The sequence below is a fragment of the Hyperolius riggenbachi genome, chromosome 6 (assembly GCF_040937935.1).
Source record: "Hyperolius riggenbachi isolate aHypRig1 chromosome 6, aHypRig1.pri, whole genome shotgun sequence".
Taxonomy (NCBI): domain Eukaryota; kingdom Metazoa; phylum Chordata; class Amphibia; order Anura; family Hyperoliidae; genus Hyperolius; species Hyperolius riggenbachi.
This window is the reverse complement of record NC_090651.1, coordinates 36331381-36349058: the sequence shown is the minus strand read 5'-3', so window position 1 is coordinate 36349058 and position 17678 is coordinate 36331381. Positions and strand designations below refer to the sequence as shown.

Here is a 17678-nt window from a genome sequence, read left to right as displayed (position 1 = left end):
AGTAACAAATCAGATTCAGGGGCACTAACCAGACAGGACAAATCTTCTGATGTATGCACTGAACCAGACAGGGACTCCACAACTACCTCTGGACTGGACAGAGACTCATTTAATACACTGGATTGGAGCTCATGAGGCGCTGCAGAACAAGTCAGTATTGCAGCAGCCCCCACTGGACTAGGCAAAACTGAGGAATTCCCTGGACAGGAAGGGGACTCTGGAACCTCTGCCACAGCGGCCAGAGAACCAGAATCTTTCAGGATACAGGGCTGGGTTTCAGGAACACTCATCAGACTGGACTGAAATTCTGAGATTTCTATTATTTTGACCAGAGAATCAGAATTATCCATGTTACAGGGCAAGACTTCTGAAACATTCAGAGGACAGGGCTGGAGTTCCTCGGCTGTTACAACACTGGAGAGGGACTCAACAACATTGGTTAAATCAGACTGTGTACAGGACAAGGTATCTGACACACTTGCTGACGAGGACAATATTTCAATGGCTTCTGCTTTGCTGGGCAGAAATTCATCAAGTTTTATTAGAGCAGACTGTAATTCCAAAACAGCTGCTAGACAAGTGAATATTACTGCAACACCAACTGAGGTAAGCAGTGCTTCAGCCTCCTCTGCTAGAGGGTTTAAAGTATCCAAAGTACTGGGTGAAGCATAAGACTCTGCGACCACAGCTTCACTGGACAGGATCACTGAACAGTCCATATTGCAGGGCAAAACCATGGAAGCACCTGCTGGACAGCATAATGATTCTGTGACCTGAGTTTCATTGGAGAGATCTACTGCACAATTCATGGTACAGGGCAAATTTATTGGAAAATTTTCTGAACAAGGTAATAATTCTGCGATTTCAGGTTCACATAGCAGATGCTCTGAGCTATTCACGAAACTAGAGCGAGGTGTAGAAACAGGAAGATCAAGACACAATGTTTGCGCATCTGAATCACCATTCATTTGTAAAATTGGAAAATTCAGATGCTGGGGTTCTGAGTTTACTAGACAGGATTGCTGGGACTCGGAAACTGATGTAGTGCATCTATTGGCATCTGCTGGATCAGACAGGAGTTGAACTTTATTAACACAGGTAATTTCTGCAGAAGTGTTTGCAGAGACAGGCAAGATTTTTCTGGTGTCTGTTTCACTAAACAAAGAGTCATGAGTACTGGCTAGGCTGGACTCGGAAGTCAGCAGGACCTCTGGCTTCTCTGCTGAGAAATTTGCGCAGGGCAAGGTTAAGAATGTATCAGTGGCTTCTGTTTTACTGGGAAGTAACACTGAGTTATCCATGGTACAGGGTGGAATTGCAGGAACTTCAATTTCACACAAAAAGAGCTCCGAATCACCTGCTGAATCAGCCAAAGGTGCTGAAGCAGGCGGGTCAGAACGCCAAATTTGCGAATTCGGAGTCACATAAAAATCATCCAAAATCAGTTCCCACACATCAATCAAGGGAGCCACACAGTCATACCTACACACACCAGCCTCTATTAGGTTATAGGCTGACTTAATGCATGCGTTCAATACCATTTCACTTTTTGCACTGTAAAATTGACAAAATGAACTTGAATCATTCTTCCATTCACAGACCAGGGCTTCCATCTCTCCCCTCTCGAATGGAGGATCCCATGCATACTTAACAGCAAAACATTTAGGCTGATCACAGTCTGCAGATATGATTGTGGCAGGCACATGTATAGGGTTAATTAGCAGGTGATTGGCAGATTCCTTATTCTTAAGAATCTCCAATACCTGTAGCAAGTGTTGAACTGTAGTGTATGCAAACTTCCCTTGGTTCACAAATAAGTTGATTTGTTCAATACTCTGTAATATCTCATCATAATCATACTCAGATAATTCTTTTAAACAAAAATCTTTATTTTCCCTAGCCAGGGAGGAAAGTTCATTAGTAGTTTCATAAGTCCATTTAACTCCCCTGAAAGACAATTGCATTTCATTATCTGTTAATGGCAGAATCTCATTATAGGTCTCAGTCGCTAAGGATAACGATTCTGCAGATTGGACACGTTTTTTAGAACGTTTGCGTTTTGCCTTTGACCTTGCGGTTTTTGGTGATTTATTCAAAGCTGCAGGAAAATTATCAGTAACACTTTCTGCTTGCTGAACATTTTTGCAAGCAATTGAAGGAGCAGCTGATTGGCCTGCTGCCAGGAGTTCATTAAGAGGAAAAGGCAATGGATCTATGCGCAACCAGTTATGGATCACAAACGCTAGAAATTCCAGCGGTCTATCTTTCAAATCGGAATGATTGAGAACATCAAATGCCCACTGGAATAATTCCCCTTTAAACAAAATATAACTTAGTTGGAGTGCCCAGGTTGAAACAGGAGTCGCTTGGAGATCAGGATTGGTCAGGAACCTGGCACATTCAGAGAAAAACTCATTTTCTGTTTCAGAGCTAAGTTCTTCAAATTTCTTAAAGGAACAGGAACCATAATTAACAGTGTCATACTTTCTGGGAATCCCCCCCACAATGGGGATTGGTAATGGGGTTTTCATAATGTTAGGCTTGGTGGTGTATTCTCCACAGTCAGCATGCAACGCATGAGCTGGCGTGGAGGAGGTACACACACTAGCACCAGGAAACAGGCTATCCCTAGTATAGTGGAGGGGAGGACTGACTGCAATAGGAGATTGTGGCGCACAGAGCCGGTGCAGATCTGACAGCCACAAACAATGCTTTCGTTATAACGTCTCAGCGCAAAGTAGCGCTTAGCGCACAAACCAGAACTGAGGAGATCAGGACAGGTAGACAGAATGAACGCTTGCTAGCTAGCGGCTACTTAGCGACAGCAAGCGTCCAAAACCAGACAGACTGGAATGAGGCAGCCAATGCGATGCGGCGATGGCGTGCCTCACAAAGACAGGACAGGACAGTCAGAAAATAGCAGGATTAAGATAGATGAACGTAACACAGATAAATATACAATAAGTATGTTTTCCTAGCGTATTACAATTACAGCTATCAATGAAACTATTTGTAACTTCTGACTAACATATGTATATATCGGCAATGAACCGATATATGACATAAGCAGGAACGCTGACTAGGACTGGAGTAATACAGGGGACAGGACTCAGAAGGATTCGCTATCTCTTCGCAGAGATGAACGCAATCCACAAACGGTAACAGAACAGGATTCAGAAGGATTCGTTATCTCTTCGCAGAGATGAACGCAATCCACAAACAGTAACAGAACAGGATTCAGAAGGATTCGTTATCTCTTCGCAGAGATGAACGCAATCCACAAACAGAACCAGGAGCAGGGTAACTACCTCAGCACGGGTGGTCACGGTACGCGCAACCTACCAAAACGTGCTGGAAAGCTGACTAACTGCACACAGGATATAAACAGTTCGTGTACGTATACATCAGCGACACTGATGTATTAACGTAACACAAATACAAGGAAAATAATAAACGTGCTGGTATGCATATATATTGGCAATGAACCAATATATGATGCAAAGACCAGCAAAGTATCTTTATAACAAGAAACACGATCGGGGGCTAAAGCGACAGCAAGACAGGCTTAAGCTGAAGCTATGAAAACCCAAGGAAACCCTGCAGGAAGCAGATCTTTATACTGAGGTCATCCAATGGGAGCAGACATGCAGATTCCCACACAGGTGAATGATAATCAGTCACAAGCTGACAGCAGGGAAAGACAGACAAAGCTATGCAGCTTGCATGGAAATAGATCAGAACTGCCTGAGCTGCAGCACTACTACTTCCAGTAATAGCTGCTGCAGCAGCGATCATTACACACCCATGCTAAACTAGAAATAAAAAACACATATATAAGTAGATAATACTACTTCTACTTACATAACAGATGTATTGTGCTATCCACGTAATGATTCCTGTGAATTTTATAAAGGAAAAGCAGAAATTCCTATTCTAGGCAGTGGCCATCTTGCCAAGCTAATGCTGACATCATATCCTCCCTGACTCTTGTCATATACCCCCCCCCCCCCCCTCCCTTCTCTTGCTCGTTGTGTATTCATTATCTGCCCTCCTCCCAGAGTCTTCAGACACTCCCACTGAGGTGTATACTAGGAACTGCACTGTCTTTTTTTTATTTACACGTCCAATCACTGAGTCACCTCAGCCTTGCTTGTAAACACAAGTAATCAGAGGGTGTTTCTGATAAGCAGATAGGCAGGGAAATAAATGGAAGAGGAGGAATATATTATAGATAAAAAGAACTCCCTGCATTCAACTCTTTGGCACTAGGGCCAGTGCTCCTAAAGTATGTGATAACTCCAAACCATAACAGCAGAAAAAGTTTTGAATGCAGGATTAGCATCTTTATCACTTGATACACTCAGACTAGTTGCTGTTGAAATTTGATTTTTATGGTGACAATACCGCTTTAAGTTTACCTCATGTCACGTTACTTCAGATGCACTTGAATAAGAATGAAAAGATAAGTACAATAATTCATGTTATAAGTTTCCTGCATGGAGACTCTGTTAATGAGGGGATCAATAATAATGAATACCTTGTGTCGCTCCAGTCTAGATTCGCACCCGCCATGGAGTTCCGGGAGTCGGTTGCATATTTGTACACCACCAGCAGGCAGTCCTTGCAGAGCTGGACCAGACGGTGGCAGCACTGAAGCTGGTCCGGGGTCACCACCTCCGTACTCTTGCTGAATATCGTCTCCCATGAAGTGCTGCTGGCAGAGGAAACACACATGACCTCATGTTCACGGCCGCAAATGCCAAAATCAGAGCATGAAACAAAACAGAAGGTTTAGCGGGGCTGGAGTGGGAGATAGGACATGTGACCTTTCCAGACGTTTGCTGGAAATGTCCCCACCGCTCTAAGCCAAATGCCGACAGATGGAGAATATACCGAAGAGAAAAGTTCATCTTTAAGTTCGAAAATACCCAAAAGTCATTATTCACATGTCTGCAGACGTCTGCGAACCACGGTTATTTACTGGGAGATGTTCTCAGAGGGGTTTAACCAATCTTGGGGTTTTTTTTTTCTATTTTACTCATTTTTTTTATATATATATATCCTTACCTTTTTCCATTTTTGTTTTGTTTTGTTTTTTACTTTAAATTTGACAATATACTGTATTAGGCACACTTTCAAAACGGATTAGTTAGAAAACCACTCATAAAGGAAACTTTAAAAGGTACTATAGTAAACTTTCCCCGCTGCTCCAATAGTTTCTTCACATTAAAGGACACCCGAAGCGAAAATAAACTAATGAAATAAACAATTGTATCTATCCTCCTTCTCCTAAAAACGACTTTTTAAGATATTCCACAGTTTTATTTTATGTTTAAAATGAACCTAAACAGAGGGATATGGATGTTTCCTTTTAAACAATACCAGTTGCTTGGCAGTCCTGTAGATCTCTTTGGCTGCAGTAGTGGCTGAATCAAACACCTGAAACAAGCATGCAGCTAATCCAGTCTGACTTTAGTCAGAGCACCTGATCTGCACGCTTGTTGAGGGGCTGTGCCTAAAAGTATTAGAGACACAGGATCAGCAGGAGAGTCAGGCAACTTGTATTATTTTAAAAGGAACAATCGGATCTACATCCTTCTCAGTTTAGGTTCCCTTTAAATCTACTTTTTAAGTTTTAACTGTTTTATTGTTTTTGCTCAATGACACATTCATTGAAGTATGCCAGAGATAAACTCTATGAACTACTGACCCCCAAGGAAAGTGTTTTATGGTTGGGATTTCTTATCAGTGAGGGTCACACTGTAGTCACTTCCTGTCAGGACTGAGTCAGCCACTTACATACCTGATATTTAACTCTTTCAGGCAGAGAAAGGAAAAAAAAAGGAATACAGCCTACATTTCGGGACAAACAGCTGTTTAAAGCGGACCTGAACTCACAACTTTCTCTCTGCTCTAAAATATACGCATAAGTATAATAACCTTTAGGCTGGGTTCACATATGACATAGCGGGAAAAAGGTGCGTTTTATGCAGGTGCGTGTGACACATCAGAGATCTTTACTTTTTAATTCAAAATGCATTAAAAAACGCATGAAAATCACAATGCATATGCGTTACCATAGACTTTCATTATGTGCGTTTTGGCAGCCAGTCACATAGACTAACATTGCTGCATTAATTGCAGCATTTCCTGCTCCGCAAGTGTTTCTGCCATGTGTGCACCAGGCCTTAAAGAGAACCCGAGGCAGGTTTTTTATATCTTAATAGGACACAGAGGCATGTTCTGTGCACAATGACACGCCTCTGTTTCCTGCTGCTGCTGCCGCCAGCCCCTCTATTTAAATAATACCAGTTGCCTGGCATCCTGCTGATCTTTCATGCATCAGTAGTGTTTGCATCACAACACACCTCAACCAAGCATGCAGCCATACCTCCCAACTTTTTTAAGATAAGAAAAAGGGACACTTTAAGCCACACCCCTGCCATGCCCCTAATCACGCCCCAACACATACCTAGGCTCTGATACCAGAAACCATTCAGAAGCAAAAGATACAGTTTTATAATTCAGACCACACTGGTCCTTTCTATCAACAGTATTTTTCCTTCATTTTAGCATTTAAAAATAAGAAATATACCAATTGAAATTTAAGAAATAATGTTTATAGTGTATTAAAGGATACCACAACTGAAAAAAAATGAAAGGTGCGGTGGGTAGGGAGGGAAAATCAGATACTTACTGCCTCTCTCATTCCCCACCGCCAGCCGCTGGTCTTCTCCAATAGCTGCCGGTGTCCGGGAGACTCTCCTGACCTAAAACCCGGACATACTGCGCCGCGCATGCGTCCGTTCTTCACCACTTCTGCCGTCGCGTTATTTCGGCAGAAGCAAGTTTACTCCCCTGACTCCTCCTTCATAGCGTCTTGCGCTCCACGGAAGGAGGAGCCAGGGGAGTGAACTTGCTTCTGCCGATATTACACGCAGACAGAAGCGGTGAAGAACGGACATACTGCGCATGCGCAGCGCAGTATGGCCGGGTTATAGGTCAGGAGAGTCGTCCGGACACCGGCATCTATCGGAGAAGACCGGCGGCTGACGGCGGGGAACAAGAGAGACGGTAAGTATCTAATTTTCCCTCCCTAGCCACTGCACCTTTTATTTTTTTCAGTTGTTGAATCCTTTAGGTCCCGTTCACACTGCACGCGTTTCCAGCCGCGTTTAGAGTGCAATGTCTGATGTTCACACTGCATGCGTTCCGGACCTGTGCGGTCCGGGAACGCATGCTGCACGCAGTTTTTGTAAAAACGCGTGGCTGTCCCATTCACTCTTCAGTGATGGGATCAGCCACGCAACGCACACAAACGCGGATGGCGTGCGTTCGCATGCGTTGCGTTCCGCATGCATGGCCATCCGCGTTTGTAATGTGAACGGGGCCTTAAACATGTTTCAGTAGATAAAAGCATAGATTTTAACAGATCTGTACGTGAGTCCTGGAAGAGGGACACATGAGGAAGAAAGAGGGACAAGGGATTTGGTTCCCAAAGAGGGACTGTCCCTCTTAAAAATGGACAGTTGGGAGGTATGAATTGCTGCTTATCCAGTCTCATTACAGTCAAATATCTGATTTGTAGGCTTGTTCAGGGTAGTCTCCATATCCCTCTCACTTCAGTTGTCCTTTTATTACATTTACTGAAAAGGTTAATAGACTGTTTCAGTTTGTTCTGAAGATTTATTGGTCACATTGCTGCTACAGCTCCCCAGAGTGTTGTTTGATTACTAACTGCAGGAAATGAGAGGGAACAAACACAGCAGAGAGCTTCTTTGTGTGGGATTCAGCAGCTGTATAGAAAAGAGAGATCATTTTTCTCATTTGATAGCTTTTTTTAATGAACTGAGTGTAACTTACTTACACAATGGCAGGTGTCAGCACTGGGGCAGGGGAGACCGATTTGTACATAGATGACAAAAGCCAGTAAACCTACATACCTTGCGATACGGGAAGATGGATCCAGTGATGTCTCCCTGATGCTAAGCAATGTTCTTGTGCGCATTTACCTACGTCGGGAAATCGCTAAAACAAACGCTCGTCACTCAAAAAAATTGGCGGTTGTCGGGAAATTCGTTGGTAAAATGGTGAGATGGGCCTTAAAGGACAGGTCCAATGTAAAAAAAAACAACAAAGATCTACTTACCTGGGGCTTCCTCCAGTCCCTGGCAGCCTATCTGTCCCTCGCCGCAGCTCCGGTGTCCCAGGGTCCCCTCTGTTGCAGATGCCGTCCTCACCAGGTCGGCATTTTCTGCGCCTGCGTGAGCGAGCCTGGAGTGTTCTGTGCAGGCGCAGAAGTACTGCACCTGCACAGAACGCTTCTGGCCACGGGAGCACGACCATTGGCGCGGCCGCGCAGAAGACATCTGCAACATAGTGGACCCCGGGACACCGCCTGGGAGTGGAGCTGCGACAAGGGACAGATCAGCTGCCAGTGGCTAGAGGAGGCCCCAGGTAAGAAGATCTAATTTTTCCCCCCATGTGTCCTTTAACATAACTTTATAGACAACAAGGTATGGAAACAAGTTTTCATTGGTTACTAGCTGAAGACGTTGCTTGGGTATGTATTTGATTGTTGTTAGGTGTGGCCTTGTCATTAACAATTTTGTGTAAGCCACCTCTTCCTTTTTCGCTTTTATGTGCTTTTAACGCATTTTACTTATTTATTGGGCGCCTTTTACCCCCTTGTGTAGCCTTTAATAGCATTTAGTGCAAAGGCATGCATATGTGGAACTGTGGTGAAAATAACATAATGAATGAAAATGCTTAATTTTTTTTTACAATATTCACTTATAAATGATTTAGTTAGTGTTTTCTCATTGTTTTTTCTCACCCCAATTTACATTCTGAAATGTAATCCTTTCAGGTGATCCATGTGGAATGTATGTTTACTAAAGGCAGCCATACACTGGTCGATGTGCCATCAGATCGACCAGCTGACAGATCCCTATCTGATCGAATCTGATCAGATAGGGATCGTATGGCTGCCTTTACTGCAAACAGATTGTGAATCGATTTCAGCCTGAAACCGATCACAATCTGTTCAGCTGCTCCTGCCGCCTGTGCCCCCCCCCCGTATACATTACCTGAGGCTGGCTCCCGGGCATCTTCTCCATGCTGCACCGCTCTGTTCTTGCTCCATCTCGGCGCTTCCTGTGTCACTCCGTGACCAGGAAGTTCAAATAGAGCGCCCTCTATTTGAACTTCCTGGGTCACTGCAGTGACCCAGGAAGCGCCGGGATGGAGCGGGTGCAGCGCTGAGAAGATGCGGAGAAGACGCCCGGGAGCCCGCATCAGGTAATGTATTTTTCATCGGATCGGCCGCCGCTAGCGACGCGCACTTTACCCGCGGGCGATCGAGGGTAATTTCCCGCACGGCGCGATCGACGGACCGATCCGATTTCGGGAGGAAATCGGATCGTCGGCGGCGTTTACCGCGAACGATTGGCAGCAGATTCGATCCCAGGATCGAATCTGCTGTCGAAACGGCCGGGAATCGGGCCAGTGTATGGCCACCTTTAGAGTTTCAAAGCCAGAACAAAAAATCCCTGGTCTCCCAGAACGCTCTTGAGTTACAATTTTGCATAGCTACACAGCCTAGGCTAAGCATTTTTTGGAGGGCATGGTTATATTCAGTTTACAACAATATATGATTATAGGAAGTGCTTCTGATGCAGAAACAAGGTAAATCATCGAAAAAGTGAGTATCCTGAATAATCTACTGCATTCTGCTATATGTCGCTACAGGGCCTCTTTAATGTAAACCTGTCATTACTGAAATACAGGCTCTGCCTTTTGCTGGGTTCTGCCAGGTGTAACAGTCTGACATTCTGCTGGTGTAAAGCTCTCCAGCCATGACAGGATAAAGCTGCCAAGGCCCGTAATGCGTGTTGTGCCAGGGATAAGCAGGCACAGATCACATGCCGCCTGTGCAGCTCGCTGTGATGTGACCTTGTCCGGGCGCGACGAGTCGCAGCCTGGCACGCTGACAGCCCGGGTAGCGGGAGAGACAGATGGTGCCGCGCGGGGTTGGAGTTCAGCACAGCGATCAGCAAAAAAAAGATAAAGAGGACTCTGATATTAAATAGGAATACTAAACAACCCTCCCCCACCCTTCCATCAGCTGCTCGATAAATAGAAGGTCAATATGTTAAATTCTTTATAAACACAGATTTACTGGTGGCACAAGAGCCTGACAATGAGATGTTATGTTTCGCAGCGCTGAAAAGCGAGATCATTTAGGGTAACAGCTCGGCTCTGCTGACGCTGAACAGCCACGGTCATTTATAGGATGTTTGGACTTTTAAGTCATTATTCACAAGGGTAGTTAAAGTGTTATTGTACATATATATTATAATGAGGCTGGTTTCACACTGTAAACCAGCATCGGCGATGTGGTGCGTCGCACCGCATCGCACCGTCAAAAACAGGCCCTCAGGGAACACCGCGCTATTGCACTGTGTTACCTGTCTGCCATTGGACAAGCAGGAAGTGATGCGTGCGTGACGCGCGTTTGCCATCACTTCCTAACTCTTTTCACATTGCCTGTGGGCTGGAAGTAGGAACGGGGGGGGGGGGGGGCGCGTATTGTCAAAATACGCCTCCACGCATGCACGCCGCAACATCGGTAGTTTTTTAAACATCCACGCGTTGTCATAGACTAACATGACTTTCGGGCTGACGCAGATCACCGCAATTTGATGCAGAAGTTGCGTGGTAGTTCTGCACCTGCGTTGGGGATGCAGCGAAAACGTCACTTCCGCCGTGCCGTAACTTCACAGTATGAAAGTCTCCATAGTCTTTCATTGCACGGTGGTGGGGTGCGGTACAAATACCGCACTGCCCCGGTGTGAAAGGGCCCTAAGGGTAGCCATACATCTAACGATGATGGGCAGATTCGACCAAGAGACAAATCTCTCTGATCGAATCTGATTAAAGAGCGATCTGTTGGCTGCCCATACACCACAGGCCGATTCCCAATCGATTTCAGCATGAAACCTCACGTCCGCCGCCTCGCCGCTGCCTCCCTAGTGTATAAATGTACCTTTGTGCATTTATATATTACCTGTCCTGTGTTGCGGTGCCCATCTGTCTTCCATATCTGTTAATGGAAGAGCAGCAGTGTCATGACATCACTCCCCCAGCATCCCTTGCAGCCATGGCTAGGAAAAGAAAAAAATTACCCGGGCCCAATTTCAGCCATGGGCGGGGATTTCAAGACCATAGGCGGAATACGGGACCTAGGTGTCAGAAAATCACACTTTATTATGTGTGATTTAATAGATCTTGGTAATTTATTAGCTTTAAAGTATTTAAAATTACTGTATAATTTAGGTAGTCTTTAACAAGCTTAAAGTATTGAGAAACGTTATTGTCAAGAATGGCATTCTTCACGAACGAGAAAAGATCCTTACATTTTCATTGTCGTTCTATTGTCATTCTCCATTCTGGCATCCTTTGTGAACCTAAGGCTATTTCTTCGTCTTAGCATAAGTCTGAGATGTATTTTGAGTTCCCTTTAAGGAAAAAAAGGCTCCCTAATCCAATCAAAAACCTAAAAAAATGGCGCTGTCTCCTCTGTCAGCCACTTTTTGTCAGGAAATATTTCTCTCTTAACCAAGCGGGCCGTTTGTATTTTCCATTGGCTGATAATTCCAAACAAGCTTCTCTTTTATAAGATTTATTCCACCACTTCAATAGCCCAGGGTACATTTCTGATTCTAAGTTTTCTTACTGCAGCCAAAAATAAAAAGAAGGAGAAAAGATGAAGTTATCTGTCTCGGGAAATGGACTTCGGGTTTAAGAATCTGCATATAGATCATCGGCAAGTATTTCCTCCTCCTGATAAAGAAAAAAGCCAATTCTTTAATATTCCGGGGAATAAAGTCTGTGGGTCTATTTGCCAAAACACTATACAAAGAGAGTCATTGAAAAAAGAGAATTCGCATCAAAAAGCCGCGTATTATGCAGCTTGATATAAGTAAGGTAATTTTCTGGACAACTTCCAGCGCCTTCTAATGAAAAAATGTCACGACAGCCAAGATGGGAGCTGGGAAAATGTTCCTTTTACCGGCGACGCGGCCAGCATCACAAACAAGGATAGAGATGCTTAAAGTAAATAGTTTTCTTTAAAAAATATATATATATTTAAGATTGCCTGGAGGTTTAAAGCTGCAGCAATACCAACTCTGTCAACAACAAAATGAAAGATTAAAAGTTCCAAAAGTTTTTTTTTTTCCCTGAAGTCTCTCAAAGTTAAAAATTAAAATAGGAATTTTTTTTAAAAAATCGACTATTTTTTTAAAACATAGATGAGAAGCTGCCTCTGAGTCAGGTGTGAACTGGAGTTGAAGGGGAAATCAATCCATAAGAAGGTACAAACAGCTCAGACCACAATGACTTGAGGCACCCTTAAGGGTTGACTCAAAAAGATTGCCGTAAATGAAGTTACTCTGCGCAAATAATATCACTTAGTACTGCAGCGTATTACGTGCCCAATTCATTACAACTATGCAAGGTTCAGCTCAGATACATGCTAGTTGGTTATAACTATGACCCACTTGTTATGCACTGTGGCTGCCTAAAGGCTAGTACACACTAGCAATTTTGATTGACCAATGATTGCTCAATTTTACCACCTCCATGTAGTATGAGGGCCAAACAGATTTTCAATTCTATGCAGATTATATAGGTAAATGGTCATACTACATGGAGGTGGTAAAATTGAGCAATCATTGGTCAATCAAAATTGCTAGTGTGTACTAGCCTTAAGGATACTTGCTCAGCTACAGAAACCCATGGGGATTTTCCAACAGGCTAAAAATGTTCAGCCCCAAGGAAAGCAGATACAAAAACACATTTCCCCATTTCTCTGCAAATTACGGGGTTTCCCTCCATTCTATTTATCAGCCCCCACAGCTGTCAACAGGGGGTACCAACACTTCATAAGGAGAGAAGAAACAGCCTACCCCCTTTGCAAACGTCCTTCCTCGCATACAGCATTCCATCTCCTTAGTTACAGTATTTCGGATTTGGATCGCCATAATATCCGTGGATATCCGGGTTATACGGCCAAACATCCGCAGATAGCTTCTTCTAAAGAAATCCGGAATCCGATCCGGATAGCGTAAAAATGTTCGGATATCCGGGTTACTCGGATATCCGGATGAGCACCACTGGAAATATGTTTTCTCTCCATGTTGATTGAAGTCTGTCTCCTCTCCATGTTGATTGCACTCTGTCTCCTCTCCATGTTGATTGAAGTCTGTCTCCTCTCCATGTTGACTGAAGTATGTCTCCTCTCCATGTGTTAGGATTCCTCCTGTGGCGTGTTCTGTCCATTGCAGGTGGAGCCGTAAGCGGACAGTTCCGGCTTGTCAGTCTGCATTCGGTTGTACATTTGCAGTGAGTCACTGTCATGATCGCTTCTGCAACATGTATTGCTGGCTGCAGTTGTACTGCAGCCAAGCAGTTCTGATTTCTTTACATGCATTCGCTTGCATAGGGGTTGCATAGAGTGTTGATTCCATTTGCAACCACTATGCAGTTCATGGCAGCTTGGGATGCTGTTATGAATTCAAACATTGTCTGTTGCTGCTGAGTTGCAGTTACTATCATGCAGGTTGCATAGTTTTGTCTGCCTTTTCTGGCTGTCAGCTTGTGACTAATTACCATTTACCTGTGTGGAGATTTGCATCTCTGCTCTCATTGGACGACCTCAGTATAAAGGGTTGCTTCCTGCAAGCATGCTCCGCCCATCATAGTTTCAGCTCTGTCTAAGCTGTTACTGGGTCCCTTGATATTGTAAAATATATTCCCTGTCTTAGTTCAGTTATCCTGTGGAGCTACGATTATATATTTCCCACAGGGACATATATACAGTACGTACTCCTTCTAGTATAGAGATTTTGTATTGCCTAGCCTTGTTCGCTATATTGCTCCAGTCCAGATCTAGCTAGTCCCTCGCTTATGTTATATATTGGTTCATTGCGGATATATACATATGCTAGTCAGCGTTTGTTAATTTCTTGGTATTCGTGCTACAGTGATATATCAGTGCCACTAATATATACGTACGCGAACTGTTGATATCCTGTGTTTCACTAATCCGTTCACAGCTTCTTGGCTACATCATATATGGTGGAACTCGCCATATATATATGTACTGCAGTTAGTCAGTCGTTTGTAGTTTCATTGATAGCTGTAATTGTAATTCACTAGGAAATCATATCTATTGTATATTTGTTGCCTGCCTTTTTGACTCTGCTATTGCCTGACGATTCTGTCCTCCTAGTCCTGCCCTTGCAAGGTAGCCATTGCTGCGGTTGCTATTGGCTACCTCACTCCAGTCTGTCTTGTATCTGTCTGAATGTTTGCTACCGCAAGAGCAGCGCAACATCGCACTGCGCTGCCATTGCGTCTTATCAGAAGCCCAGAGCTGCAGTTGCTCTGTGTAGCCTCTTCCATTATATAGGCTCTTAGCCTTGTTGTGCTGGATAGTCAGAAAGTAGGACCCCCCAGCATTATACCATGTGACTGAAGTCTGTCTCCTTTCCATTTGACCAAAGTCTGTCTCCTCTCCGTGTTGATTGAAGTTTGTGTTCTCTCCATGTGACTGAAGTCTGTCTCCTCTCCACGTGACTGAAGTCTGTCTCCTCTCCACGTGACTGAAGTCTGTCTCCTCTCCATGTTGATTGAAGTCTGTCTCCTCTCCATGTTGATTGAAGTCTGTCTCCTCTCCATGTTGATTGAAGTCTGTCTCCTCTCCATGTTGATTGAAGGATGTCTCCTGTCCATGTTGATTGAGGTATGTCTCCTCTCCATGTTGATTGCATTCTTGTAACCTTGTTGGGATGGGGTCCATTCTTTTCTTTCTTTTTTGCTTAACAAAATTCCTGCCACGGGCCCCACCTCTGTGTATAAACCTGTCTGTGGCTTGAGGCAAGAGGACAACACTGGTCAGGTCAGCCATGGAGGGAACAGCAAATAGGCCCCATGGTTGGTTTGTTCACAGCCTTGTAACAGTGTTCTGTACTTTCGGCAGGTGGTTATGGTCTTTATTTCTAAGGCATGTAAAGAGGACATCGCAATGATCCAGCCATGATGTAAAGAAGGTATGATGTAGGGTTGGAAGATCTTTATTTCTGCAATGTTTAATTTCAATGAAAAAAGGAGCACTACACCCTTTAACACTTGTAGACTCCCCTTTACCGACCGGGCAGGGCAGAAAAACCTTGACTGCAGATATTGTAGTTCCCTCTTGCAGGGAGCCGGATTATCCCCTCCCCCTTATGACTATAAAATGTCACCCAATGGAGGCGTCGAGCCTAGACTTCTTGTGCCACAGACTCCTACATTCTTGCCTGAAGAAGCCGGAAATTCCTGTGAAACGCGTTGGTGTGTTTTATGTCCCAATTAAAAAGCTATTTTAGAAATTTGACTACCTGTGCCATATACTCGGAGATAAGTCCACCACCATCTCCCTTTTAACTGGATTTGACTGTATTTTATTCTAATTTGCTTCTCTGTTTACCCAAGTTACTTCAATTATTGTCCCACCTCGGTGGAGGCGTGCAACCCCTTAATTCCTTTTTCTAGAAAGAGCAACCCTTTAACTCAAGTAAGTTAGGGTTGGTTTCCCCACCTGTCTACACAGTGGTTGACTTTGAGACGACCTACATTTGTAAGTATTACAACTCTATTCTGGGCAGCACGGTGGCGTAGTGGTTATAACTCTCGCCTTGCAGTGCTGGGTCCCCAGTCCAAATCCCAGGCAGGGCACTATCTCCATGGTGTTTGTATGTTCTCCCCGTGTCTGTGTGGGTTTCCCCCAAAAGATCCCAAAAACATACAGATAAGTTAATTGGCTTCCCCCTAAATTGGCCCTAGACTATGATACATGCACTACATTATACATACATGACATATGGTGGGGGTTAGATCGTGAGCGACAGTTAGTGACAATATACTCTGCACAACGCTGCAGAATATGTCGGCGCTATGTAAATACTAAATAATAATATTCTTACTATAAAATCACACCCTAACACAAACTTACTACACTATTATTGGGTTTCTCCAAGTAGTAGTTTATAGGCCTTGTTAGATTTACTTTAAAGGGATCCTGTAGGGGCTTCCTGTGGATAAAAACCACCACTTACCTGGGGCTTCTATCAGCCCCCTGTAGCAGTAATGTCCCACGTCGTCCTCCTCCGATCCACCGCTCCCCGCCGCCGGCCCCGGTCTAGCACGGCACGCCGTCCAACTGTGGCTGCGCGGCCGTGGCCTGCTCGCACCCGCATCATCAGAGGCTTACTGCGCGGGCGCAGTACAAGAAACCTTCTTACTGCACAGTAAGCTTCTGATGACGCGAAGGGCAGCGCGCATTATTCGGCTATGACAGCCGAATAATGCCCGGTGCCGGCGCCGGGGAACGGGTAATCAGAGGAGGACGACGTGGGACATTACTGTTACATGGGGCAGATAGAAGCCCCAGGTAATTGCCGGTTTTTATTCACAGGAAGCCCCTACAGAACCCCTTTAAGACCATTACTGCAGGACAATGAGACTGATATCCAGACATGGAATGCGCAAAAAGCCGACATCCAGGCCATATTATTTATATTACAGAATATATATTTAATGTTGATTATAATCTGCACTGTTTCCATCAGCCGCATGTCATAATTGGAACATATGCTGATGCCATCTCTTCAGCCATTTTGTCAAATGCGTTTCATATGAGGAGTCTGCTCAACAAACATGGAACAGACAGAGACAATATGCTTTCAGGATTTCAAAGGAGGGAAGAAAACCAGAGCACTTTCATATCATCATGCAACATGTGACGGGATAAACAATACTGTCTGTCCATGGTTATTTCCAGATAATTATTTACATTTGTCTTTTGTACAGACGACACGCAGTCATATTTGTATCATGAGAAACACAAGTATTATCAAAAGAAACATGTGTCCGGACGGCTGAGCTTGCTAAAGATTCTGATTCTTCCCCCAGGATACTGTCACACGGCATGCTGTTTCCTTCTCGTCTGGTGGCCATCTTGTTTAAAGAAGAACTTTAACCAAGGATTGAACTTCATCCCAGTCAGTAGCTGATACCCACTTTTTCCTCGAGAAATCTTTACCTTTTCTCGAATAGATCATCGGAGGGTCTGTGTGGCTGATATTGTGGTGAAACCCCTCCCATAGTGTGATGTCATGACCATGGTCCTGACAGTTTGCTGTCATTGGGCCAGATTTATCAAAGCATTACCGACAGATTTTTTGCCTTAACCTCCTTAGCCGTATGCCCGACACTGTGTCGGGCATACCGCTCTGTGGCCCCAGGAGTCCCCCATGATAAAATTTTTGTTCCAAATGACTTGAAAGCCTTTAGCTAGCACTAGGCTAGTTCAAGTGTTGGGCACCCACCGCTCCTCTGCGATCCCCCCGTTTATACATTACCCAGCCTGGATCCAGCGATCGCACAGCCTCCCGGTGCAGCTCCGGTCTCTCTATGGGGAGGATCGGGTTTGCGCATGACCTCATGACGTCGGCAACGTCATGACGTCATATTCGATCCTCCCCATAGTGAAGACCAGAGCTCTCCGGGGAGGCTGCGCCGATCGCTGGATCCAGGCGGGGTAATGTATAAACGGGGGAGCGGAGGCGATC

The 17678-nt window shown here is 44.5% G+C and overlaps 1 protein-coding gene across 6 annotated transcripts in view; it reads right to left on the bottom strand.

Annotated features, from left to right (window-relative positions):
- TTLL7 (tubulin tyrosine ligase like 7) overlaps positions 1–17678 on the bottom strand; it is a 314533-nt gene that overhangs the window by 55404 nt on the left and 241451 nt on the right. For 4 of the 6 annotated variants that reach the window (XM_068239147.1, XM_068239146.1, XM_068239145.1 and 1 more), the window contains one exon: positions 4538–4714. The exons of 1 other annotated variant lie outside the window; for it this stretch is intronic. In XM_068239147.1, the coding sequence (XP_068095248.1) occupies positions 4538–4714 (177 nt within the window). The remainder of the gene's footprint in view (positions 1–4537; positions 4715–17678) is intronic. One more of the 6 variants, XM_068239148.1, reaches the window with a different exon arrangement.